At 46.0% G+C, this 27,006-nt stretch overlaps 2 protein-coding genes across 2 annotated transcripts; one reads left to right on the forward strand and one right to left on the reverse strand.

Annotated features, from left to right (window-relative positions):
- Positions 1-213: 213 nt before the first annotated feature.
- WDR82 (WD repeat domain 82) lies at positions 214-16,420 on the forward strand. Its single transcript, XM_009986168.2, is given in 10 exon segments — positions 214-390; positions 5,508-5,605; positions 8,918-8,984; positions 9,179-9,278; positions 11,354-11,405; positions 11,408-11,469; positions 12,202-12,357; positions 12,482-12,551; positions 14,367-14,509; positions 15,019-16,420. Coding segments are annotated over 10 exon segments (939 nt in total). The 5' UTR covers positions 214-229; the 3' UTR covers positions 15,049-16,420.
- Positions 16,421-20,497: 4,077 nt separating this feature from the next.
- On the reverse strand, positions 20,498-26,975 carry PPM1M (protein phosphatase, Mg2+/Mn2+ dependent 1M). Its single transcript, XM_086619357.1, has 10 exons — positions 26,761-26,975; positions 25,417-25,540; positions 24,491-24,745; positions 23,858-23,970; positions 22,799-22,883; positions 22,427-22,545; positions 22,242-22,305; positions 21,368-21,475; positions 20,915-21,063; positions 20,498-20,645 (listed from the first exon to the last, which is right to left on the reverse strand). The coding sequence occupies exons 1-10, from the start codon at positions 26,973-26,975 to the stop codon at positions 20,501-20,503; spliced, it is 1,377 nt and encodes a 458-aa protein (XP_086475483.1). The 3' UTR covers positions 20,498-20,500.
- Positions 26,976-27,006: the final 31 nt, after the last annotated feature.

A 27,006-nucleotide genomic window follows, 5' to 3' on the forward strand; every position in this document is an offset into this window, starting at 1 on the left:
GCAGCAAGATGGCGGACACAATGAGGAGGAGCCGCCTCTCCGTGGCCTGAGCGGGCCGAGCCCAGCCTGAGGGCGCCGCCCGCCCCGGCCCGCCGCCTCCGCCCGCCCTCCGGTGATCTCCGCGACCCCTCAAGGCCCTGCCCGTCCGCTCCCGCCGCCGCCCGGAGCCCCGCCCGGCTCCCCTCAGCGCCGCCGCCCTCGGCGCGGCCCGGCCCGGCCCGGCGGCGGGATGAAGCTGACAGACAACGTGCTGCGGAGCTTCCGCGTGGCCAAGGTCTTCCGCGAAAACTCGGACAAGATCAACTGCTTCGACTTCAGCCCCAACGGCGAGACCGTCATCTCCAGCAGCGACGACGACTCCATCGTTCTCTACGACTGCCAGGAGGGCAAGTGAGTGGCGGGGTCCGGGCCTGGCCCGCCGGGCCGGGGGGGATGCCTGCCTTCGGGAGGGCCGGGGGAGTTTCTGAGGCAGGATGGGGCGGTGAGGGGCGCCGGTTTGGCCGCTGCCCGTTGGGGCGCTGGGAGAGGAGCCGTGCCCGGCTCCGCACCGGCGTGACTGCGCTGAGGCGGTGGCAGGTCTGTCCGCAGGCTGGCAAGCTTTTAGCTTTGCTTTTGTCGCTTTTTTAGCGTAGGCTTGCAAGTGGAACTGCGACGGTGTCTGACGGGAGAGGAGGGTGGATTGTAAACGATTAAAGTGGGGCGCAGAGATGGGAGCAGCATGGTTGTGTCTGCGCTACGGGTGTCTCTGGTGGGCTGGAGCCAGCGATGGTCGTTTCCCAACTGTCAGAGAATTCACTGCTGTGAGAACTAAGTAGTTGTTGGGCTTAAGGGGTTGAGACTGGTCGCATTTCCAGGCCTCGCGATTGTTACGGATATGCAAACTGACTTCTCTGGGCTTAAGCCTCACTAATTGAAATAGAAGCAATTGCTGTGAGCAGTGTACAGATGTGCCAGTTTATACAACCTAGTCTGAGTGTAACTTCTTGGGCAAATGCTTTAAGCCAAAAGGTGAATATGGTGTGGTGTGTGCTTACTGTAACTTCTAAAAACTTGATGGTGTTTTCCTTAAAACCTAGTTCCTAAGTGGTGTCTGGGAACATATAAAGGTGGTCGTCTGTTCTTAAATCCTTTTCTGTAGTTGCATTTTTATCTGTAAAGCACAGTTAAAGAGCATTGCCTTAACTTATATTTAATCAATCAAAGTGTTTTTTAATTTCTGTTACTTAAGGGTAACGATATAAGATGGGTGTGTTTCTCACTGAACGGAGTTGTCCAGTTTATCTTCCTTCATTGATCCACGGTGCTTGTCCCATTTTATGGATAAAACCACAGAAATCTGCACAGCACTTGAGATATATGGTGCTCTTGTTCAGCGGATAAAAATGCGCAAATAAGACCACCAGTAACGCTTGCAGTTGATGTCTTGGAATGTATGTAAGACACTTGTATTTTGTGAGAGTTGGAACAAATTGAGCCGATTGATGTCATTAATCCATTAAAATATTTCTCAGTTGGTACAAGCGTGCGTTTAACTGCTTTAAATTCTTTTAGATTTTAAGTTTTAATTTTCATGTGCTTCTTGGTGTAGAGATGTAATTCTGAGGTAACTTGGGTTTTTTTTGTGAAGTCAAGACTGGAAAGCGTAACATACATACAGAAAGTGAAAGAAAAATGAGCATGTGTATTGTAGGAGAGAGAATAAAGGAGGACAGGATAATACTAGAATGAAAAAGACATGTCTTGGGTGTACCAGGAGGTAGATGTGTCAGTGTCGTGTATATTTTCTGGTAAACTAGGTATTCCTAATCCTCTTCCTTTTTCAAGCAGGCCAAGATATCATACTTGCTATGTTTGAAAGATTGCATCCTGCATATTGTCTTAATTTTGTAGACCACTTATTATATGTTACTTTACGCTTCCATTGAGTTTAATTGCTTTACACATTAAAGTTGGTGTTTCCCATCAGATAGAGTGAACTCTTATTTTAAATTATTTAGTTTTCATTTATGTAAGAATGGTAACTTTATACCTATGGTGTCTGCCATGGATTCTCTTCTAGATCCTAATTATATACAATAGTAGGAGCACCGAGTGATGTTAATGCAGATGCGATTGATTGCTCTTCCCCTTTCAAACTTTTGAAGAATTGTTTGATGGATTGGGAGGCATTTGGTCTGTCCATCTAGTCCCGGTGTATACTTTACAATCAAAGAGTTTTCTTTAATTAAGTTAAATGTAGAAGATCGATGGTCATCTACTGCAGTGCTACAGGGCACTGAGAGGAGTTTCATCAAGGTAACTCCTGCTTCAGGATGCATTACTTGGTTATAAAATTAATTTGAAAGTTTCTCATGTACTATCAATGGACTTAAAAGTATAACTGTGATTTTTGGAGGTACCTAGGGATGCAGCACCCACAAGAGCACTTCTCTCACCTGGGAAGTTTTAGCTGTGAATTACTTTGTCAATAGAGATTCATGTGGAGATGAAAAATCAAATCTGTGAGTGATTGTTGTTGTGACATGGTGGAATTAGGCAGTTTCAGGCCTATAGTTAATTTTTTTTTTTTTTCTTAAACCACCATTTCAAGGGCCTCTCACCTTCTTGTGTATGTCATTGCTAATGAATATAATGGCCAGGAGGAAATGTTCTGCTTGCTGGGTTTCAGTATAATATACCCTACTTCATCAAATGACTCGAATGTTAAAACTTTTCCCCATGTGCAAGTAGCAAAATTTAGTGGTGTTGTTTTTTTTTTCTTCCCTGCCCCTGTTAATGAGCAGTTCTGCTGCTAGAATTAAAATGCAGTGTGTTTATTTGTATTTTTAGGTACATTCTCACCTAGTTTACTTTGTTTTGCCGTACTAAAATGAGCCACGCAGCTACAAGAGTCCTTACCAGTATGACCAAGGCCCATCTCAGTGAACTTCCGTTTCTAAAAGTGTCAGGAGAGTTTAAACAGGGATGTGTAGCCAAGGGCTAACAGGACAAGATTATCTCCTTGAAACACAGATTCCCTTATTATGTATATTCTGAGCTTAGGCAAGCTTGAAAAATTTGAGCTTTCAAAAAATTTGAGCATCCAGTAATTTTGGATGCGAGATTCCACTTCCATTTCAAAATGTGTAAACAACTAAATAATTGTTGTTTTTTTTAACCCATTCTGCATCACTGAATACCCCCAGAATAGACTGGCTCAAAAACATGACCGAGAGGCTCCCCTGTGTCTGTTGGGGCTTGAGAACGAGCTCTCTAAACTTTTAGAAGGGAGTTGCATGTTGGGATGTGCAGCAGTCCTTCAAGCTGGGAGCAGGAGGCTTGCGGCTGCAAATTTGTAACCCTGGTATGATGTGATGGTGGCCTGACGAAGGTTTAGCTTGTATTTTGGTGTATACCAATTGTGTATTATTTGTAAAAAATAAAGAGGTGATGGATCTTGCCTCCCGCTTACCAGCGAGCCTGGGTTTGGAGGATGGTTTTTCCTGCAGCAGTCGTGGTTCACACCAAGGCACAGATGTTATTCCAAACCTCGCCTGTGTTTTGTTTCCTCTTTATGGCAGGTCTGACTGTGATCGGGTAAAGCGTTTTTCTTCAGCGATATTGCTTGATTTGCAAGTGGGCCGGATAGATTAACCTTAAACTTGGAATTATGTTTGGTGATTGTGATTTGTTTAAAAATATATAAAGCTTAGTTTTCTGGCTTGTGTTTTTAGTCATTGGGAACAGGCAGGTGGTCTTGCGTGAAGTGACATGTTTCTGCTTGTGTCAGTTTACATGAAAACTTCACCTTTCTTAAAACTCAAAAGTACTTTATTTCCTTCTTTTTGGTAAGTGTGCTTTTGTCCATCTGTTGATCTTTATTGTCTCTGCGTATATTCTTTGGTGTACATTCAGTTATTCCGAACAGAGCTTCTAAGCTTTAAACTTTTCATAGGTAAGGAAGAGCCAGCGTAGGCATGAGAGTCTTAGTATATTTTGAGGTTGGTGGGTTTTTTCTTGGTTCTTTGTTTTGTTTTTGTTTTTTTTTTTCCAATTCGGTCAACAGCATAGCTGAGGTAACTACAGAGAGCAGTATGAGGAAGTATGTCAGGCATAATGTTACAGAATTTTGGTGCCTAAATTTATATTAATGTGTTGTTTTCAGTTTGCAGCATGTTTGCATCTGAAAATTGATTTTTAAATCTACTGGAGGAACTGAGGAAGAATCTGTTGAGATTTGGTCTAAGTGGTTTTAATTACACTTGCTGTATTGGCTTTCAGTTAATGGAAGATTGTCCCCAGCAAGTTCGTTTGAAGTCAAAGCCCTGTGGCTTCTGCTATTTGAGAGTTAATGTGTAAGAATGAATGTCTATTTTCGTTTGGATATGAAAAGCCTCCAGCTCATGCTCTAGTTTGAGTCTGTCAATTTCAGGCTAATGAAAACAAGGAAGAAGTTGAGCATTTTAGAAATACCTTGGCTGAGGGTGTGGTCTGATAAACTTTTCTTTTGGCAGTGGTATTGATTTAGACCACTCCTGCTGTTTGTTTCCATTCCCATGACGTTGTCTTTGGTCTGTGTTGGCAAAATATTTTGTAGGCCTGTGTAATAACCAGAGTTAGGTGTTTCTGAATTAAAAATAACTCCCGGAAGAGATTCTGTGATTTCTGGTGTTGATCGGTACCCCTATTGGTTGACTGCCCAGCTTTGAAACCACTGTGCTACCTCAGCTGAGGAAGGAGGGTGGTGGAAACCTTGCACTGCTTAAACAGGCACTGCTGCTGAAAAAAGATACATTTCTTCACCAGCTACTTCTAAGTTTACTTTGCAGTTTAAATTTCTAGTATTGCAGTACATCACTTGCTTGCCAGACCCCTAAAAATCCAGTTTTGTATGTTGTCTTCACTCTCACTAGAATGTCTTTAATTCTGTTGCAAAATGTTACGTTTGAGTTTCATGCTTTAATTAAGATAGGATGTGAATATAATCCTCCAGTAGTTTGAGAGTCCCTGTGTTACCATTGCTTTTATAGACTACTGGTATGTGTACAGGTTTGTGTTAATTCCAAGAAGGCCTATTCTGAATGAGACGCCCTGTTCTAGGCTTTGAAGTAACATAGAAAAAAAGATAAATTATTCTCAATCTAAAATAAGCAGCATATGAATTAGAGATTTGGATGGGCAAGGGAACGAGGACGCAGTGCTGCTTGACATTAGGGCTCGTTATGCTAGCTTCTCACAGTCTTTTAAAGTAGACATCCTGAGAAAAAGAATTTCTGGAGGAGACAAATAAGTGCATTTTGCAGGTGTTACAGGGAACTCCTCAAGCCTTAGGAATGGTCTTGGAGAAAGCACCAAGGGTGCTTATTTGAAAATCAAATACACAAGCTTTTCTTTCTTGGTATAAAAACATCTGACTAATTGAAACAATCTTGTAATATCTCAATGAAAACAGGCCTTGTTAATGTGATGATTTTCAGTTTGAACTTTTTGTTGCAGTGAGTGCAATTGTTTCTGCTTCCTTCTCACAGACCAAAGAGAACGTTGTACAGTAAGAAGTATGGAGTGGACCTCATCAGGTACACACATGCTGCCAACACTGTCGTGTACAGCTCCAACAAAATAGATGGTAAGTGATCCACTGGAGTTGAGCGTATTTAATCTCCTTACACTGAAAACTACATGCCTGAATAAATAACTCTAAAGAGCTGGGAAAAAATTATAGCAACTTTTCAGTGATAAACACGCTGTCAGAGACAGAGAATTAATGTTCAACTCTAATGCACAACTTGGTGATATTCCCTTGAGCGTCCTGATGTGAGTTTTGTTCATTGCTGCAATAACTAAGGGATTAAACATTGCTAATGCCATAAAAGTTGGGTTCTTGATTCTGCTGTTCACTTTGCTGTTTGACACCAGTGGTGTCAGTCAGCCTCTGTGCCTTAATTTCTTACGTATTGAAAAGAGGTCGAAGGAGCATGTGGCCAGAAGGTGGGATAAACACTGGAGCTCTGTCTGGTACACACACAAGTCAACTGCAAAGGAAGGGAATGATTTTCCATTCTCCGTATGCAGCAGGGAGGGCAGGAAGTTCAGGTAACTCAGCAGATCACCAGCCAAGCCTGGAGGAGGTCACAGAGCTCTTCTGAGATTAGTTTTGCTTCTATTAATCTCTTTTTCCCATGTAATAGACAGAACACCCATTTTCACGCCGTTTCTCCACAGTTAGTGTCTGTAATAGTTACACTCTGTACATCAGTGAGATCGAAGGGCTTCTAGGGCTTTGTGACAGGCTCTCTATTAATGTATTTGAGTTTAATTTAAAATTCAAATTTAAAAACTGGCACAGATAGGCACATTAATTCTTCCTAAAGTTGGAGACAGCTAGTGTTCATGTCAAATTTTATCAGTTTTGTTTGTTGTAGCCAGTGTCTGAGAGTTTTTCACTGAACAAGTGTCTTAGCACAGTGCTTTATAAATGAGTTTTAAAGTTGTATTTGTAAAGTCATAATCATTTCTGGAATAGTGGTTTGGTTTTGTTTTTTCCTTTGCAGAGATGGAGCTTGAGAGTAGAGATACTGATGCCTTGTGATGTGTGCTAGGTTACTTAAGGAATTTAAGAGTACAAATTTAGAGCAGATGGAAGTTAAGAATTAGGAAGTCAGGTTAAACTAGAACAAGCTGGGCCTGGAACTAGAGGAACAAGGAAGTTTCCAATGGAATTAGATTTAATGGTGTGAAAGGATTAAAAGTGTGACGGCAAGCACTTGCCTCCTTAGTGTGTTTCACAGCCTACTAAATTATTACTTTGTTATGTCACATTTCTGACTTGACTGTTATTTAATTAACAATTAACAATTTAATGAACCATTTTTAATGCCATTTTGAGCTGTGAGTTTTTGTTTATAAGCACTGGTAAGCATTTGAGGAACTAAAATTTAAGAGTCTTCATTCTGCAGGGTAGCATTATGATAAATATTTGAAGAAAAGAAAAAGAATGTGAAAGTATTTGTTGCTGTTACAAACCATAAGCCTAATAAAACCAGCAGTGTGCTCTGTAGCGGTCCAGATACTCTGTAGTCCCTAATGCCTGCAGTCTTGGGCAAGGTGCATTGTATTTAACCTGTTGCACAGTTATTGGGAGGGAAAATTAACCCAGGAACATGTTATAGGAGTGCTGGTGCTTGCTCTCAAGCATTTTTTTATGTGTTGGAGTTGCTAACAGTTCACTTCTGAAGATCTCCTCAAGACCGCTGAACCTAGTTCTTCTTGCCTGATTCCAGGCTGAGGTAGTAGTTTGTACAGTTTGAGGGTCTATGATACCACCCGGTACAGGAGATAACTGTACAGGCCACTGCCTTGCCTGGGACAGAGCACTGCCAACAAAAAGGATCACAAAGGATCACAGTTCCCCAGTGCTTCCTCTTTAGCAAAGGAAGATGAAATTCTGCATGGATACGTCGGTAATCAGGTAACGACAGTTCTTGCGGGACAAACTAGAGATGTGTCTCCACAGCATGCTTGAGGCATATTGGTTCTAGCCACGATACGATGTGACACTGGTGTTGGGGATTTATGTGTTGGATAGTCACCTCGGGTCACTTAGAGCCTTTCAGAATGGTGTGTCACCAGCATCATGTTTCCAGCTTGGTCAGCCAGCTTTAGCTTTCTTGTCAAATACTGGAGAGTGGTCTAGAACTCTGGTATCAGCTTGACGTGAAACCTCAGGCAAAATGGTAACTTCATCATTTTTTCACAGAAACGAAATTTTACTGAATGAGCCTTTCAAAAAATTCTGAACACAGTAGCTCTTATGAGTGTTAAAATGCTCTGTGCATATTGCATCCTGTTGGCTCTCGTTCTTCCGAGCCAAAAGTAAAAATGTGCTTTTCCCTAAGTTTATCTTTGGAGCCTCAGCAGGACTTGTTGTTACAGCAGTACGGAGTCTCTTGGCACTGTATGGTGCGGGTGTATAATGCCAGTCTCATCTAGCAGTATCTTAAACTCGTGTCCCCTAACTGATGTGAGAAGGGATTTTGCTGATGCTGCTTTCAGATATCAGAGGTGTACCTTGTGCTCTTCATGTTTCATCACTCAGATGGATCTGCACATAAAGATTAAGGAGTGGCTTTTGTACTTTAGTAATTGTTTCCTCTTACAAGGATTTCTTTTAATCTTGGGAGAAAGTCTTAACAGTATCTTCCAAAATTCTGATCATCTATACTAAGAATAAAATTACCACTTGGGAAATGTAGTGCTGCTCTGATTTATTCAATATATTTTAAAAATCGCTTTAAGTGGATTAAGGTTTAGATTACTATTCTGTCTTCTCAAAGCTTAACTGCTCAAAGCGCAGAGAATGTGTGTAGCTCTTGATTGTCAGATTAAAAAAAGACAGATTTTCTACTTTTTAATGGTCTTGTCCTGGCTTTGAAGTTCATCTTTTTAAATCTTCTATGGCTAAATGCTAGAATTCACACTTTTCCTATGCTCACTGTTTAGTTTGAGACTTACTTGCTGGATGCATACCTAGGTAAGACAGGAAAATTCGTGCTGTATAGCCAAAAAAAAAAAAAAGTAGTGTCAGATTTGTAAATTTAGTACTCTCTGTTTTGTGAGAATAATAGAATAAAACCTACTGGTACTTAAATTTTAGCAACTTTGAAGTTAACTAGTATAACTCACATGACAGTTTGTCTTTAAGATGTAATATGACTTCACACTGTGGGAAGTATCTTTCCTGGTGCACTGCCTTGGAAACCAAGTCACTTTCTGTCTGTTTCTAACTTGATTGTGTTTCGAAGTCTGAGTTGAAATCAAATGACCAGATTTACTCACTGTGGCAAGACTGCTCTTGCTGTGGGGAGCAAGTTTACTGATTGCTTTTAGATAATGTTGAGTTTATGGTATAATAAAGCTTATGGTTTGTTTATGGTTTCAGATACAATCCGATACCTCTCCCTGCATGACAACAAATACATTCGGTATTTCCCAGGGCATACAAAAAGGTAAGATGTGGCTTGGGGACAGTACAGGAGAGATTGGAATAATGATTGTATTGAGCTTGAGTTATGTTATACTCAGATTCACTCTGGTTTTTGCTTTGTAGAACTGTTCATGGCAATGATGAGCTTGTACACAACTGCTGGGGGTAGGACAGGCTTCTGTGTGTCTCTGATGCATGTGGTCTTCTGTGTTGCAGAGTGGTTGCTCTTTCAATGTCTCCAGTGGATGATACTTTTATTTCTGGATCCCTGGATAAAACTATTCGACTTTGGGATCTCCGCTCTCCAAATTGCCAGGTAGGATATCAAATTCATGTGCATAATGTGTTGCATTTTCAGTTAGAAGGATGAAAAATGGATGTGTGCTTGTTATAAAACAAAAATATTGCCAGAAACTTATGCTGCTGATTTCGTGTTGACACCTTCCTGGAATGCCAAAGGAGCCTTGATCACAAATCTCTGTGAAATATGTATGTCGCATTGTGTAGCACCACTCACTGTCACCTATGTCTCTGCTGCAGAGACGCTGGGAAGAGCAAGAAATAGCACCCACAGCTGATGAAACAAGAGGAGAGATGGGTGTCATCAGCTTGTTCATCAGGTTGCTATGCTATGCAGAGAGTGTTCTCTCTTAGCTGACATCTCTCCTGGGTTGGGAATGGCAGCAGAAGGGGACTGGGAGATGCATTTTATCTGAGTGTTTATAGTGTGTTTGTGTTTTAAATTGATGCCTTGATGCAATTAAATTTGATGAAAAGCCAATGATTTAAAGTAACACAACAGCCATATGGTCTGCCCCTCCTTGCATTACCTTTGTTGTTCATCAGACCTGTTTGTGAGCAGATTTCACTTGCTAGAAAGGCAAAACCCTATTTGTTTTTATATATTTGTTTTACTGGAATAGTTTACTGTACTTTTTTTAGTGGAAGCAGGCTTGTGTGGGCTGAGAAAAGTAACAGAGCTGGTAGCAGGGGCAGGAATGAAAGACTAGGAGTAGAATCTCCGCCTTTATTGGTGAAGAGCTGTTTTGTCCCTATCTCTGGACATGTTGTGCTCTCATCTTTTCCCATCTCACTGGGACTGTTTTGCTTATGAGAGAGGGCTATCCACTTATTCCAGATGACTTAACTGTGAATGCAAAAGGAAGAAAAGGTTACATTTCTTACAGAATGGTTTTACCTGTCTTAAATGCAAGCTTTTTCTGACAAGAAATCGTAATTTTGCCTTTTTCTGGGAGTATGCCTTTAATGCCGGTCTGTAAGTTTCCCTTGGGTTAAATCTCAATCTCAAAGTTGCTACAGATGAGAGAGGGTTGTAAATTCAGTAGCAGTTCTGTGATTTATGCTAATGCCTGAAGTTGTAGGAATGATAAAACTGGGACTTGTAACTGGAAGCTGTATCCAGCAAAGTTTGGGAAACAGGTTGAGGTGTTACTTGTGATTTTCAATTTTCCCGCTAGATGGCAGCCATAGTGCCTGAAAATGTTACCAGGAAACCAGAGATGTCTCCCTTGGGAGGACACTGTTGGCTAGCTTACTGCCTAGCCTTCAGAGATAACAGGGAAAACTGACCTGAACTGGAAAGAAGAGAGAAGCAGTAAGGTCTCAAGACTTCTCTAAAGAACAACAGTGTTTCAGAAATGCAGAAACTTCCTAAATGTATTGTTGATTTAATCAAAGATGTGTTCTTATTTATGTGCATGCAGTTACGTAAAGACATTTGGCTAATGTGCACAGGCCTGCCAGTCAGGATGCAGAAAATGATATATTTTTTTGTCTTTTACCAGATTTTATCAAGCCTTTTCTAGTATGTGAGTTAAGGAGAAGTTGACATTAAAAATAAGCATTGATATTAATCTGTCAATTTTAATATGTAAGGTCCGATGGCTTCCAGAAGGTATGAGTTTTCATTAAACAGGCGTGGAAAGTTCAGCAGTGGTGTTCACTGGAGCTGTTTCTACTTGATTTCAAATTACCTTTTTTTCCCCTCCTTCACAACCGTAATCGGTGGGGCGTTGCTATCAATCCCAGCAGCAGAGTTTTGTGGTGCTGTCTGGTGTGGTTATTAGTACAGCCACATCATCCTTCTTTCTCTGGGTACTTTTTGGGTGGGTGACAGCTCAAACAGGATCTTGGTTTGTTCTGATGTAAACTTTGTCATTGCAGCAAACTAGAAGCTCCATATGATGACCTGAAGTAGTCAGAGTTGCTTTTGAAAAGCTGAGTTCTGAACCTTTCTAAAACCTCAGTATTTGCAGTTGAAATTAATTTGCTCTGCCTATAGGCTACTGTCCTGCTCACAGGGAGCTCAAAGGATGGTGGTAGAAATGTGAGCATCAGTTCTGCAAAACAATTTGGACTTCTATTTTCCAGGGTTTAATGCATCTCCAGGGGAAGCCTGTGTGTTCCTTTGACCCAGAAGGGTTGATTTTGCTGCTGGAGTCAATTCTGAAATGGTGAAGCTTTACGATCTCCGTTCTTTTGACAAGGTGAGCTACCCTAACTTCAATTATAATGCTTTTTAGCTTGCAAAAAGTAATCTAAACTCAGTGCTCAGAGGCTGGATTTGTTTAGCCCAGGTTATTGTCTGGGGTGCCTACTTGGCACCTAGAGAGCTTTCACTAAGTATGTATCTTGCAGACTGAGGCAAGTACGTGCTGTCACCAAATCCTGAAATCCACTCTTGAACCAATTATAAAGTTTACTTGTGCTGACTCTTTAACCTGTTCCAGACTCCTGTTTAGGCTCTTTGTTGTTATTGGGTTTTGGTGTTTCAGATTTTTTCTCCTTGCTTCTTATTCTGGATGAACATTGGCAAAGATGGAGCCAGAATTGTCAGAAATGATGGAAGTTTCAAAGGAAACTAACTGGGTGGGCAGCTGAACTAGCTAAGCACTGAGCATATTTAGCTCCATGTTTTTCAGAAGGTCAGATGACGATAACACTGGCTCAAGCTCTTCCTCTAATTTCAATTAGCAGCATTGTTTGAAAAATTATTCTACCTTAAATTAATTTCTACTGTTGAATGTGATAGAGTATGGGACTATCGGGTATTGAAACACCCTACTGTGGCTCTCTTTCACTATGGAAGCTGTGGATTCATACTACTTTGAAACTTACACATGGAGTGGCATGTTTTTGCCGTGATACTTTCCTTTGGTATCTTAGGACTGAAGATTTTCTTTTGAAAAATATTCAGCTTTTTCATTTTTTCTTTGAAGGGGCCGTTTGCTACGTTTAAGATGCAGTATGATCGAACGTGTGAGTGGACAGGCCTGAAGTTCAGTAATGATGGTAAACTCATCCTCATATCGACTAATGGAGGGTTCATTCGACTGATCGATGCCTTTAAAGGAGCTATCCTGCATACGTTTGGGGTGAGCATGTTGCCTGTGTTCCCTGCTGGAAACTTGGTGTTGGTTTTGGGAGCAGGTGCCCTTTGGTTGTGAGATTACTGTGGATGTGCTCTCCTACTACATGTTCTCCTGTTTTGTGCCATAGGGTTACAACAATAGTAAGGCTGTCACGCTGGAGGCATCATTCACACCAGACTCTCAGTTCATCATGATAGGTAAGGTAATTCTCCTTGGAAAGAATTGCAGTGCTTTGAAATTAGATGTGTTATGTGGGACTACAGTTGTATCTATTGGGAAGCAGAATGTATTTAAATAATACAATGCAGCTGTAACCTTTCTTTGCATTGGCAGTTTTCTATTTTGTTAGTTCACTCAGTATTTTCTGGACTGAAATGTAAAAGAGCCTGCAAGAAGGCTTTTACTTTTTCCTTTATATATGAATGCTATTCCAAAAAAGATGAGAAACCAGCAAACTGTTGTAATGCATGGAGACCTGTCACATCATTTGTGTCAGTGATCCTCACCCCGTGGTTACGTTCTGCTTGTGTGCTGCCTCAAAGAGTTTTGGGGCTGCCCTCCATTATCTGATGAGCAAGGCACCTGTCTGTGCTTGGGCGATTGGTCTCGTAGCCTGGGGCATTTGTACACCTCAGGGACATTCCTGCTCTGCTGACATGCTGTTTTTTTTTTTTGTGGCTCTTGTAAACCACCATGTCTGTGGAACAAGCCGTGCTTAACCCTTGATAGAAGCAGTAGGCATCAGCCTGATGGCTCCCAGTGTATGATTCCTCTGGCCCAGGCCCCCTTCCTCACCCCTTGTAGGAAGGACTCTTGAGTGAAGCGGGTGGCAAGAAGCAGTTGCCACACCTGTAAAGTCTGGTGCTACAGTTTGGGCACCCCAAGGCGAGCACTTCAGTCCCTCTGCTACACTCTGCTGCCCAACAGGAGCCATGAACACAAGTCAGATGCATCTGATGCTGCCCTTTCTTAGCACTTTCTTTTTGTTCTTAATTACATGGGTGGTACGTCAAATATGTTTAACTTTGTGTGGTAATTGGTATCTGGATCCTCATTTTTCCTGGATGAGTGATGATCTTGGCAAAAGTTTTTTTTTTGTTCTGGCTGAGAACTTCCTGATTGCAGAGAAGAGGGGTGGGGTTCTTTGTTTAGTCTGTCTCTGGAGAGCACGTTAGTGCACATATTTACTTTCCTGTTGTGCCCTTCCAAATGAAAACTAGAGTAGAAGAAGTTCCAAAACGCTTCTGTTCAGTTTTTACATGTGGTTAAGTTGTAACTTGTGCTTCTTAATTTTTCCTCTTTGAAAGCCCATGCATATAAGTACAGAAGCAGAAGAAAATTCCTTGCATTTTTATTAAGAATCCTATTGAAAATGAGCCTAAAGCAGAATTGAATTATAAAAACATTACGTGCCCAGCCTCAGAGTTTGCAAAATGCCGTTGTAAATTGAAAAACCTGTCCTGTTGTAGCAATGTTGGAGAGTCAACATCTCCAGTGAAGCTTCTGGTGTTTGGCATAGTGCATTAAAATCTGGTTACCTTCAATGGTGGAGCCTTTGATTTGATTCCGTGCCTGCCAAGTGGAATATTTATCTCCTTCTGTGTCTGAACTGAGAACTTGTGTGAACAGTGACTCTTACACCCAGCTTTTGGCCTCTCACACATCAGTGCAAGTTGGCAAGGGTCTTTGCTCCTTAGCTGGGTGGTGTCAGCTCTCCGTTTCTACTGAGTGACCGTAGTTGTTAACCCCTTTGCCAGAATAGCATTGCACTCTGTCGCATAGTTGAGTCTCTGCAGTGCAAAGAAATAAACCTGCTGCTTGGATACAGGTGTGTAAACTCTGGTGATGTTTTGTAAATACCCTAGTGATACTTTGAGAATTTGAAAGGTTCAGCTATGAAGATGAGGCTTGCTTGTTTGTACAGTTCTCTGCCAGAAAAGGTTATGTTCTTCGTTTCCCTGCTGACCTCTGCAATGTATCTTGTGTGTCTTGTTTTCTGCTCCTGCCTGCAGGTTCAGAGGATGGGAAGATTCATGTTTGGAATGGGGAAAGTGGGATGAAGGTGGCTGTGCTGGATGGGAAACACACAGGTCCTATTACCTGTCTGCAGTTCAATCCAAAATTCATGACTTTCGCTAGTGCATGTTCCAATATGGTAAGGAAAGTGTTTTAACAAGTTCCTCCTAGCTCAATGAGGTGCTGACCCTTTTAGAAATGAGTCTGAGAATGCTCAGGGCCACTGATGAGTATTTCTTTGGGCTTTGATGAGAGTCAGGCCCTTGTCTGCTATGCCTTGATTGCACCTTACCTGTCAGGTAGATATGTAGGGCAGCACACCTGGCGAGCCAGTGTCTGAACACGTACATGAAAGCAGAGCAGTGAATGAATGCGCATGCAGAAGTATGAGTTCTTTAGATCACTGTACACGGCTGGCGTTTGCAGTTTGTGTAAGACTGGCTTGCTCTGGAGAACGTGCAGTGCAATGCAAACCAAACCAGCGTAAGCAAGGATTGTAACCTTAGACTGGTGGGAGGGTGTTGCTGCCTATTTGGTAGTCTCTGCCTGTGTGCTTGTAGAAGGTAGCAGTGATCAGCTCCTACAGTGTGCTGTAGGAGAGATTTGTTTCTGCTCTGGAAAAGATGTTCTTTCCTTCCTCTTTTGTAGGCCTTCTGGTTGCCAACTATCGATGACTAATTCCTACGCTGCAGCTGCTGTCAGATGACTTCCATACTGTGAACAGCAGCACCTCATTGCAAGCATAGTATTGGAATTGCCTGGGTCTCCTAGACTGTGTTCCTGTTCCTGCGTATGTTTCCATATGTCTTACCTTTATTTGCTGCATTCCTTTGCAAGGACTCCTCCACTCAACCTCCTGGCGTGTTCAGAAGCAGCATGCTACACGCTCTTACCTTCCAGTTTGTGCCCAGCAGGCTTCAGCCGAATTTGGAACTGGCATAGTATTATTTCTAAGAGCAATGAAGCCTGGTTTATTTACAAAATGTTTGTGGCATTTTTTAAGCTGTAATTGTGTGTTTTCCTTCTGTGAGTGCACAAGGCTGTTGATGTTCCAAGGTGGAACGTGCGGTTCCTTTCCGTAAGTGCATGATTTTCACATCTGGGATCTCTCTGGTTTCACTGCAGTCCACAGATGTAAAGTTACTTCTGTGCCAAATGGGAACGCTGACAGTTTTCAACTTAAACAGCAGATGCTGGATTCTCTTGCAGTGGAACACGCGCTGAAAAGAGTGGCTGACTGTAAATATACATGATACATCCTGTCATCCTTTTTTTTTGTGGGCCATTTAGCGTGCAGCAAAACATACAGGAGCTTGCCGAAGCCTCACTGCTGTTTGCTGTGCCACCATCCAGGAGGGCACAGACAGTACTGCTGAGGTCTGGTCAGTGTCCCAAGCAATAAAGGAGTCTGTCAGCAAGAAGATGGAGAAACCAAACTGAGACTGAGAGCACAGGCTGCCTGTGTATCTTCTTTATGTATCATCTTGGCTGATTTTACTTGTAAATATCATGGGGGGGAGGGCAGTGGGAATGGGCCATATTTTTTTACTTTTAGATATTAAAGAATATGATGTGGGCCAGTATTGTGAGGTGTCTAGGCTGTTTACCTTCACCGATGCAGTTTCTCCCCTCCTGGTTTGTAAATAAGCTCCATTAAATTCTCCTCACACCAGGCTTAGACCTGTATCCTTTGTTGGTAAAACTGACATGCAGTTAGTTCGTCATGCATTTTGTTACAGGTCCTGCAGATTTTCAGCGATAACCCCAAAAGAATGATGCTTCCTTTTGTCAGATGGTGTCTTCAGAGTAGAATTTTAAAATTCTTAACATGTGACTGTGCTGACTCTGCTTTGCTGCAGCCCTGCTCCAAGGAACGCCCCTGCAGAGAGACGAGAGGGACGTGCTCTCCTGCTCCAGAGGGGCTTGTGGGCGAATGGCACAGCAAGGCTGGCAAGCTGGTCTTTAAGCCTGGTTCCAATTCCTTTTTCCTGAAACATTGCATCGATCAAACGCATCCACCAGCAGGCCAGGCCAGGCTCGGTGTAAACGTGTTTTTACCTTTCCAGACACACTTGGCTTTATGTGCTGGGTCACAACTTGGAAAGTAAATTCTTTTCCTCACCCAGTCACGTGTGCCTCCCCTTTCCTAAGTGTAAAATACTGGTAAGGTGACAAGTGCAGCAGTGGGCGTGTTCTCTCTGCTCTCAAGTGCCAGTCCGTACTGGAGAACTGTGCTCAAGCACTTTGCCTTAAGTCAGTTGTCGGGATGTTTCCCCTGTTACAGCAGTGTCTCACCTGTGGGGCCCTGTATGTAATTCAGAGCACGTCTCCCTGGAAAACTAAATGGGCTTGTAGAACAGCTTCTTCTGTTTGCCTTTCCTTGCCCCTTTTTTTTTTTGTGGTCCTTGTCAGTGGAAATGTGCTGTGCTGTGAGCTGGGGATGGGAATGAGCGTTTTTCCGTACCTTTAAAGCGGCAGCACATGAGCTGCAGCGTTTGCCTGTGACAGCTGGCAAGAGGGCTGCCCACGTGAGGCAGTCTCATGAACTTGATGTTTGGATCAATGCTGTGGTTGAAGCTTCTCCTTAGGCTCTGTGGCTTGCCTCTGCTGATGCTTCCACAGGAGTTTAGAGCCACTTCTAACGGCACGAGTCCGTGAAGTGAGTTTGCCGTCCTCTGGGCTGGAGGAGGGAAGGGAACAGTGGACAGATGCTTTCGATCTTGCCAAACAAGCCTGATGTTGGAGATGCCGATGAGAGATTCATACGTTACACCAGCATCCCTCTTCCCATACTGTCCCACCGTCACCTATAAATGCCCACAGCTGCCTCTTCAACTCAGTATTGTTGCGTTTCAGGCTGCTCGGTGCTGTTTTACCGTTGTTGGTGTTTCTGTGAGCAGCCGTATTTTGCAGTGGTTTGTAACATACAGGTATTCGGGTTTTGGTGCATTTTAAGTTGAACTTCAGTGTTCAGTAGCAAATCATCTTTCAGGGCTTTACCAAGTCCGTTGCCTGAGGAAGTGAACAGATATCCCCAGCCATTTTTCTTGTTACTTTTCACAGGGAAGCATTTGGAAGTCTTTTATTCTCAAAATGCTCTTTGCTGATGTGGTTTGAGCACTCGTCTAAAGAGTGCTGTTCAGCTCTCTTCTGCTTGCTGTGTTGTAAAACATTGTGCGTTCCAGCGTGAAATCTTTACGAAAAGAGGACCAAAGGACCAATCTAGGAGGACTCATACACTAAGAACATCAGTGGCTTTCAGGAATGAAGATAAACTTACAGGTTTGTGCACAACACAGCACTAATGCTCAGTTAAAGCTGAATGCCTTCCCAGGGCCGATTGCCACCCACGCAGGCAAAGGCATCGTGGTTGATGTAGCACTGAGTGTTTTCCAGCTACCTTTAAAAGAGGGAAATGTGCCAAGTATTGTCAAGGAACTTGAGTATCATGTGTTTACAGAAGTTTAGACAGGAAGGGTGAATAAAGCTTTTCGTTTCCAGATTCTATGTGCTTGTCTAAAAGTATCAGGACTGCAATTCCTGTGCTCTTCAGGGCAGTCAGCTAATGAGAAACGGACCTCATAAAAAAACCTCACTCCCAGGTCTAATGAGGTGTCCAAATTTATGTAAAGCCAAACAGAAAACAGCATTCCCCCTCCAAACTTGTCATTTTAAAGATGAATCCTCCCGTGTTCTTTGGGATGAATTAAAAGACCTTTCTTCAAGAAAGAAGAAGGTGAGGAAGAGGTGAGGGGGAAGGTAACTCAACAGCCCACCTCTAAATAAGCAGTGGTGGTGGCCGAGCACTCTTGCTTGGGCTGTAGGAGATAATAGGTGTAATTATCTTCAAGTTGGTGTTTAAGAGATTTTTTTTCAGGCTCCCAGGTCCTCGGTTAATGTCCTAACCTCTGCGCTGGGGGACACAGGAGCGAGTGAACAAATTTGGAAGAAGCAGTTTATCTTTTCCAATGCCTCTTGACTATTATTTGCACTTTAAGAGACTTCACTTTGGTTCTGGGTCAGGGGCTAGGATCCTGGCGAGCCTTCTGGAAACTGGTCTCTTTGGTCGTGAGCTGGTACGGGGAGTTTGACTCCTAGGTGGTATCTGCCAGATAAGTGTAAATACATAAAGTCAAATTATGCTTTTTAACAAAATACTACATATGTGGAGAATTCAATGTCTTGGCTGTTACCAATAAATATTTTGTAGCGAGATCACTGAGTGCTGTAAATTCTGCGTTTGTCCGGTGTGATACAACTTGCTGGTTTCTTAGAGGGCAAATGGGAAAATCATCCATTTTTTAAAAAGCCCCTTCATTTTAGAAAGCCAGCAGTTCTGTAGTGGAAACTGTTCTGAAGCAATCCCTGCATAAATTGCCATTTTAACAGGTTTTTCTTGCCTAGGAATGCATCAGGATAGGGAAACAGTCTTGTGACAGTGAGTTGTTCAGGTATGGCGCCCTAGGTGGAGGGGTGTTCACGGAAGCCTGTGGTCTGGATGGAAGCACCGAGCCCTTTCTCAGCAGGAAGGTGGGGCAATAGCTTGTTGGTTTGGGGTAACAGGAGCCTTGGATCATTATAGTCAAATGTATATATAGCATTACTGCTGCTGTAGGGGGGACAGCAGCCAGCATCAAGTTAACATGGGTAAAACCCCATGTGTGGTGTTCTCAGGTTAAATTCAAGGGGATGGGGGAAAAGCAAAGCTGGAGAGAAATGGTTTTTGTTCTATCCTTGCTTAAACCATGAGCAAATAGCTGAGAAGGCTGCCTCTTTCCTGGGTCCAGGCCTCCCACTGCAGGAAATCGTCTTTTGACGCCTAGGCCTTGGGGTAGTGCTCTGCTAAGGGAATACTTCTAGTGACAAACTGGGTTTTAGGCAACAACAAATCCAAAGGAAAAACTCCCCTGTGATTTTTCTAAGGCTGTTTTTCTCCATCTTAGGTAAAACCTCCAACAGGAATAAAACTGCACTAAGATCTGTGGGGAAAAAAAAAAGTTTTTATTTGAACTTTCATCCTTGTGGAACTTCAACACACACAAGGGTTTGTCTGTTTTGCTAGAGAATCTTGAAACTTGTGTAATGAATAATGAAAACCAAAGTAGGGGCTCGGGGAGACGGGAGGCTTGTCCAGACCTGAATTTGCCTGGCTAATGAACAGGTTGAGAAGCAGATCCGCAGAGTTCAAGTCTTCTGCGCTGCTGTTCCTCCTATAAGGAGTGTAAGTGCTTGCGACTCAGCACTGCAGAGAAATTTGAACAAACTAGTTTTATTTTACTTGGAGCCCTTCTGCTAAATCAACCGGTGTACCTAAACACTTCTCATCAGCGCCGACTGCTACAAAACCAGCTTTGCTGCCAGAAATCACCTGAACGACTAGAAAAAGTGTTAGTGAGTGCTGTGGACTAAGATTTGTTAGAAACCTGTATGTTGCATTACATACTAATATATGCTCTTAAGTAACAGTGAGGCACGTGTCTGCACACAGCAGGCTCCTGTACACCCATGTGTAGCTGCGTCTGTTTGGAGGTGGTGCTGCCTACAAATGGCAACTTTCTCAAGAGGTCTGGGCTACTGCTTCAGCATTTGCGTTGCGTAGGTGCAGCCGTGCCGGATGCCGTCTCAACAGCAGCTCCCGGGTTTTCAGTACATCTCGTGTTACAGCACATGGATACCAGGGACGCTTTAGCTTATGCATCCAGTTTTACACAACTTAGTTCAAGTCTGATGAAAAGCCAGCTCTTGAGACTGGTTAGATCTCAACTGATCCTTATTCTTCAATATTAAAAAGAGAGAGAGGTCACTAGAAATGTGGATTTGAGATCTTAGAAACAAAGATCTTAGTACCCTTCAGCTTGCATGGCCACCTTTGCAATTTCTCCTTGGACCAACAGTGAGAAAGGAGTAAGGAGAATGATTTGTTGCCCACTATTCCTCTCTTGCATGTTGTTATAGAGCTAATGTTCTTGTTGATCTTCGGCATAAGTGCTGGCTGTGCGTTTTCAGGTTCCGCTGCAGATGGTTTTGCTGGAAGAGAGTATATGTGCGCAGCAGAAGTCCCTCAATCTCAGGTCGATACTGAAGAGCACCGCAGAAGGGGTCAGACAGGTCCTGTGTGTCACACTAACAGTCAGTCCTCATCCCTGTTGTGTAATGGGATGACAAATACAGAGATGTCGTCGTAGGACGCCTCGTGGCTGTCATCCAGCATCCACTGGTGGCCTTTCTTCTTTCCCCTTGCTCTGCATACCAGGCTCTTGGCCAGTTCTGAAAATCTGTGGATGGAAAAAATGTGACGTTTGGTTTAACGTGGCACTATCGCTGCAGAAGAACATTGAGACGTGGCTTTGCATTGTCAAAAGAGGTAAAACATCAGCTTTATAATTGTTTCTTTATGATGGGGACAGATTAGGAGGCAGTTTCCAGAGTCACAGGAAAGAGTGCTTGGTCATGCTGGAGCTGACCTAGAAGCGGACTGATCTCAGCCTGCTTTTGGTCTGTCCAGGTTCTCTGGAAAGAAAAATGATGGCAAGGCTGGTATTACCTGTGAGGATCTGTCCTGTTTTCTGCAAGGAAGCTCCTGACCATATGGGCCACCTCTTCATTGCACAGAACATCCCAAAGGCCATCAGTTGCCATGATGAGGACATCATCTTCCTTAACATCATGCAGAGCAAAGTCAAATATATTCACCTGGAAAGCACAGGAGTAAATTGGTGACAGGAAATGTCAAATGTACCAGAGGGGTCAGGGAGATGACTCTTTCCTGAGAGATGACTTCACGTGGGATCAAGGTGCTTTGAGTCTTTTACATCCCCCTGCCACTATGCTTCTAGAGTCCTCTGTCTTGAGGATTCTCTGGGCAGCATGCAGAGAGATGGGGGATGGAAAAAGGGACGTAGCTAAGACCTGCCAGGTCTGTAAAAGGTGGGTGCTACAGAGCAGCAGCAGCAGCATGCTTAACTCCACCCTGCAATTCCCATGTGCCATGACTGACCTTGGGAATGCAGGAGAGGAAAGGTTTGACTTCAATGTTGGTGTCGATGACTTTGAGTTGATGATCCCCCAGACCTCGAGAGACAGCCAGAGTCCCCAGCAAGCGAGCCTGACCTCAAACAAAGCAAACCGGTATTGAAACATAAGAATATGGCACCTTTGAAGGCTGATGTGTGGCTTGTCCTGACTGATCTATGTGTTGCCTTTAGGGACCCTTCAAGCACAGAGCAGCCCCTGGAGACTTGCGAGATTGAGGAGTCATCAGAAGTAATGGCCCGATGTGAGCATGGAGACAGCCTGCCTGCATGTGGACGGCTCCTGGTGCCCTGTGCTGTGCTCTGGAGTTAACAGCACAGACTCTGGGTCATAATGCTACACTGCTCAGGAAACCTATGGTGGCATCCGCTCTTGATTTGGGGTGGCAAGGAAGAAAATTGGGTTGGTTCTGGGAGGGGGAAAAAAAAAAAAAAAAAGAAAAAAAACAAGGCAAGGAGAAGGTCCTTTCTCCTGGCAAAGGAGATTCTGCACTGACTCCTTGCAGTCACTGCTTCCCCCTGCCTCCTCCTTCCCTCTCCGGGCTCCTTTTCTGATGAAATGAGTTCTTGTGTGCAAGGAGAAATGAGGAACGGGCAGGCTGGCTCAGGGCTGCTGTCTGCTCTGTAGAAGGTCCTCTGGAGGAGAGTACAACCTCTGCTCTGGAGGGCTCTGGGTCACACTCAACAGGCAGCACAGTGCTAGTGAAGGAAGCTGTGGTATCAGGGCTGTGGGACTGTGCCATGCTGGAGAGCTCCAGAGCATGACCCTGGGCGACAGGGACACTGAGGACTCCCAGCAGACTTGCCTCTGCCTTCCCAGTGTGTAAAGCGTTAAGCTACCTGCTTCCCGTGACCATGGACAAGAGGATACTTGAGGTCAGCTTTCTCCACTGTCTTGTATCCCCTAGAACAGAGGATTCAGTGTTGATTTGGGATTAGTCTGATTTACTTAAAGGTACAACACAGAGCATTTTGACTGTGACTCAACCCTTGCAGTGCCCCCCTCACAGGCAAAAAGGACTCACCAGCCCTCCATGAAGTAATCCCGGTACAGGACTTTCTGGCCCACATCGTCTGCCTTCAACCTCCGTGGAAACTCAAAGCGTGTGAACTCACCATCCAAGAGCTTGGGGAAGAGAAAAGCCTGGAGGAGGGAATGAAGGTGTGAGAATGGACAGGCTCTGCTTCAGCCAAAGTGGGCAGCAAAACCATGCTCTGCACCTAACTAAGGGTTGAATCTTGCCCCAAGCCCTCCTTGGCCAGTGCCAGATGACGTTCTGGCCATACAGTGACCTTTGAGGAAAGCTGGTGGTGCTCTTGCCACAAGCCCTCTCTGACCCAGTGGGGTGCTTGCGGCTGGCATATCCCTCATCCGATATGCCAAAGGAGTCACTCACCAAGTGCTGGATTCGCTGCCTCTCTGTCTCGGGTGTGAACTCACAGCTCATGGGCACAACGTTGTCCTTCAGAACAAGAATCGCCCTGCAAAGAGGCAAAGAGCTGAGCTGTGTCTGTCACTGCAGCCCTCCTCTTACTGAGGCTGTCCCCAGGGCTAGCCAGGTGTGGGACTGGGAGTAACCAGCAGCAGAGCAATGCCAGAGAATAGCTCTGCACCCAGGAACATTTAAAAATGCCAGTGTGGTTTAAGGAACTCCACTGCAATTGCACTGTCACAACAGAGAACTGAGCCTGCCTGGTCTGACTGGTAGAGCTCACTGCTAGAGAAATGGTGGGCCAAGGCCAGATGAGGAAGCATGTTAGGATGCTTTGAAATCATAGAATGGTTGGGTTGGAAGGAGCTTAAAGATCATCTAGTTCCAACCCTCATGCCACGGGCAGGGACACCTTCCACTAGATTGGGTTGCTCAGAGCTCCATCCAACCTGCCTTGAACACATCCAGGGATGGGGCATCCACAACTTCTCTAGGCGACCTGTTCCAGTGCCTCACCACCCTCATTGTAAAAAACTTCTCCCTTAGATCTAATCGAAATCTCCCCTTTTTCAGTGTAAAGCCATTGCCCCTTGTCCTATCACTACACGCCCTTGTAAAAAGTCCCTCTCCAGCTTTCTTGTAGCCCCTTTAGGTACTGAAAGGCTGCTGTTAAGACCTCCCTGGAGCCTTCTCTTCTCCAGGCTGAACAACCCCAACTCTCTCAGCCTATCTTTATAGGAGAGGTGCTCCAGCTCCTTCCACTTTTAAACACCTGCCAGGCTGAGCTTAATGCTGCACTACCACCCCACGCTGCCCTGTGACTGGGAGGTGTTAGTCCCTTGAAATCCTCAAACCTTTCCAGGAGGCATGAGAACATCCATCCATCCAACAGGTCCAGTGGCAGGCAAGAGGGAATGGCTGGGCTGCACATTTATCCTCCGTAGGATTAAATAAGATGCTGGAAGCCCTGCTTATCTCCCAGCTCTCGTCCCCCAGCAACTTTGCCCTTTTATTGTGGCTCACCTGCTGTCCCCAGCGTTAGCCACATAGAGCTTTCCCTGGAAATAAAAGGCAGCCAGAGCAGTGCAGCCTCCCGTCTGGTTTGTAGCTTCCATCTCCTGGCCGATGACTTCATCCTGTTGGTTTAAACAAGCCTGGAGAGTGATGTGAGCTGGAGTGCTGCTTTTTGCAGCTGCCTCCTGCCTCCCAGCAGAAATCCAGAGCCAAAACTGATTGCAGATGGGCCCTGGGAAACCAGGAAGGCAGAAGATGATGTTGCTTCGGTACAGCCAACAAAGCTGTTGCTACTGGACTAAGGACCACTTTAGGAGCGTGACGGGGAGAGGTCAAACTTGTACGCTCTGTACGAGCCTGACAACAGCCACCGTCCAGCCCTAAAGCAACGTATTCCCTGGGCGCAGGCTTAGCAGGGATGCTGTAGCATTGCTCTGGGTCAGCGCTGCTGATGTGCAACAGATCTGAGGCAGACCTTGGGGAGCTGACCCAGCGTGATCTCAGCACGCTCAAAGGTTTGGCTAAATGTTCCTGCCTGCTCAACAAGCTGCAGAACTGCAGAGCTTGCCCACTGCGGGCAGCAAGGAGGGGCAGATTAACTGCGTGGGGCAGCAGGACCAGTGCCCTGCGTGGGGCACTCACGCATTCCTGGAAGGCATTCTCCAGGGCTCCCACCACCAGGTCTTCTGCGTGGATGTGCTTGTCCTCCACAAACTGGGGGTCGCTGTCACAGACGCAGCGTCCGCTCAGATGCATGGGGGGACGAGCCTCTGTGATGCCCCCCACAATGTCCTCCAGCTTCTGCTTGATGCAGTAGTGCAAATAGTTGGAGGCGATGATGGCAGCTTCTGGGCCACCATGGCCATCAAACAGCGCCCAGTAGTAACCAGTCAGAAACTGCAGTGGGGAAGAGGGACAAGACAGCACAGGAGAGGGGGAAGACAGGGGCTGGAAAGAGGTCACGCAGACGGCAGGCTGGTGGCCAGCACATTGCTGGACATGTTTTGCCTGGCTGCTCCACCCCAGATACCCTTCCCTGCCAGTTAATCCCCTGCACGACTCAAACTCATGTGATGCCCACGTGCTGCTCTGCCAGACCCCTCACCTGACCTCTGGGCGGCTGGATTTGCAGCCGCCCGCCCTCACACGCTATTCCTCTGCGGTTTAGGGGAGATGGGACCACTCAGTTTTAACAGAGGCAGAGGCGCTCCCAGGTGAGAGCATCCCGCAGGCCTGGTGCACGCTGCTGTCCCACGTCATAGCAACACACTGGCTCTTGAAAGCAGAGTGAGGACAGTAAAGGAAAGGTGAGAGCACTGAGTAAAGGGCTTGGACAACCTCAGATGCTGCAAGGCCTGGGCCAAGGAGATAGAAACGGTGTATATGGGCAGAGCTGGGCGTTTGCTGGCCAGACATAGGGTACACGGGTCCCCTAAATGCATCCCAGGAAGGGTTTCAGCACATGGGCATGTAGGACTGGTGGGGCAACCCCGTGTTTCCTGTACCTGGCCCTTGGGTACAGACCAGGGCTGGCAGCAGGGTGGGCACAGCCTGCCTGTGGGCTATACCTGTGTGGAGCACAGGATCAGCCATTCCTCGTCCTCCTCCAGGCCCAGCTCTCTCCTCCGGATGGAGATCTGACAGCAGGCCGCCTGGTCCTCGTTGAACTCTGACTTCTCGACGTTGATAACCCTGGGGGTGCAAACGCTCCAGGTAAGGCGTGCGGACACGCTGCATCTCACCTGCTGCCAGCCAGCAGTGCTGGGTGCTCCGCAGCCAAGGCCAACGGCTGCACTTTGTCCCATCCTTCCAGCCCTGTGCTCCCTACTGCTTTTCAAACTCGAAGATCTCTCTGCTGGGGCCCTAAATAACAAGTCCTTTATGTGCAGTGAGAATAAGCAGGGACAGAGGGACGACAGGTTTTGGAGCACCCTGGCCTCAGGCAGCCCTTGTCAGCAGCCCATGCAGAGATATTTCCTTGGTGACATAGTGAATTGCAAAACTACCATTGTAGTTTTTCCTTCCAGCCTGGCTAATGTTTGTTCCTGGATGGGAGTTTGCCCTCCTCGCACAGGTCAGAGATTTCTGAAATTCTGGTCTCCCTCTGCTTTGTATTTAAGGCTTTTCCTAGGAGAAAGGGGATGGACACCTAGTGTTGCTAGCCCCCCAAAAACCACTCCCTGCCCTAAACATCCTCCCTGCTCCCTCCTCCTGCAAGGGAGGGTTTTCTGCCCGCTGCTGCCCAACACAGCAGCCCCATGGAAGAGCCCTGCCTGGCCAGAGTGTGGAGCAGGGGACAGGTGACATCCCAGCAGTAAAACTACAGTGTAAACAGCGTCGCATTAGGGGATGAGAAAGCTGAGCTGACCTGACGCTGCTCCCAGGGCTGCCCCTGCCACTTGCCGCAGGCGATGGTGACAGGCAGCTATAGCCTGCCGGCCGCCGACGGGGAGGGAGAAGGGCCGAGGGAAACACGCCACCGCATCCAGCCTCGCACCGCTGCCGTGGCCGGAGGAGGAAGCCGCTCCCTCCTCGCAGGCAGAGGCGGGCGGGGGGGCGATGCTGCCCGCCAGCCCTCCCTCCCTCCCTCCCTCCCTCCTTCCCTCCCTCCCCACGGAAGATTGAAGCTCCGTGCTCGGGCCGGGGCGGCAGCCCCGGGGAGCAGCAGGGGGCAGTGGGGGGAAGAAGTGGGGTGCGACGTCCCCCCGGCACCTCCCCGGAGTCCCCTAACCCCCCCGGCACTACACCCCCCAAGAGCCCCCCGACCCCACGGAGACCCCACGCATCCTCCCAAAGCTGCACCACTCCCACCCTCACCCCTACAAGCACCCCTCGAACCTCGCACCCCCCACCCCCGGGGGGTCTCCCGGAGCCCTCCTCCCGGGGTGGCCCCGCTGTCGGCCCGCACTCACTCCGCGTAGCCCGCGCCCCAGGGCAGGGGCCGCTCGGGCCCGGTGCCCCGCACGGCCCGCCCGTCTGACGGGCTTTCCTCGCCGCCGCCACGCAGGAACTTAGGCCGGCGGTAGCGCAGGACGGGAGGCGGCGGGCCCGGCCCCGGCCCCTGGGTGCCGCCGGGCCGCTCCGCGGGGCCGCCCCGCCGCAAGCGCCGCAGCCACTCGGCGGACATGGCAGGGCCAGGCCCGGCTCGGGCACCCGCG

Source organism: Tauraco erythrolophus, chromosome 12, assembly GCF_009769465.1.
Source record: "Tauraco erythrolophus isolate bTauEry1 chromosome 12, bTauEry1.pri, whole genome shotgun sequence".
Classification (NCBI taxonomy): domain Eukaryota; kingdom Metazoa; phylum Chordata; class Aves; order Musophagiformes; family Musophagidae; genus Tauraco; species Tauraco erythrolophus.

Excerpts from the sequence above, each read along its gene's own strand:
- PPM1M (XM_086619357.1), bottom strand. The coding sequence starts at position 26,975 with ATGTCCGCCGAGTGGCTGCGGCGCTTGCGGCGGGGCGGCCCCGCGGAG. Across the intron at positions 22,306-22,426 it reads GATTACTTCATGGAGGGCTG|GGGATACAAGACAGTGGAGA; the intron begins GTGAGTCCTTTT and ends CCTCTGTTCTAG. Across the intron at positions 21,476-22,241 it reads TCCATGGTCACGGGAAGCAG|GCTCGCTTGCTGGGGACTCT; the intron begins GTAGCTTAACGC and ends GTTTGAGGTCAG.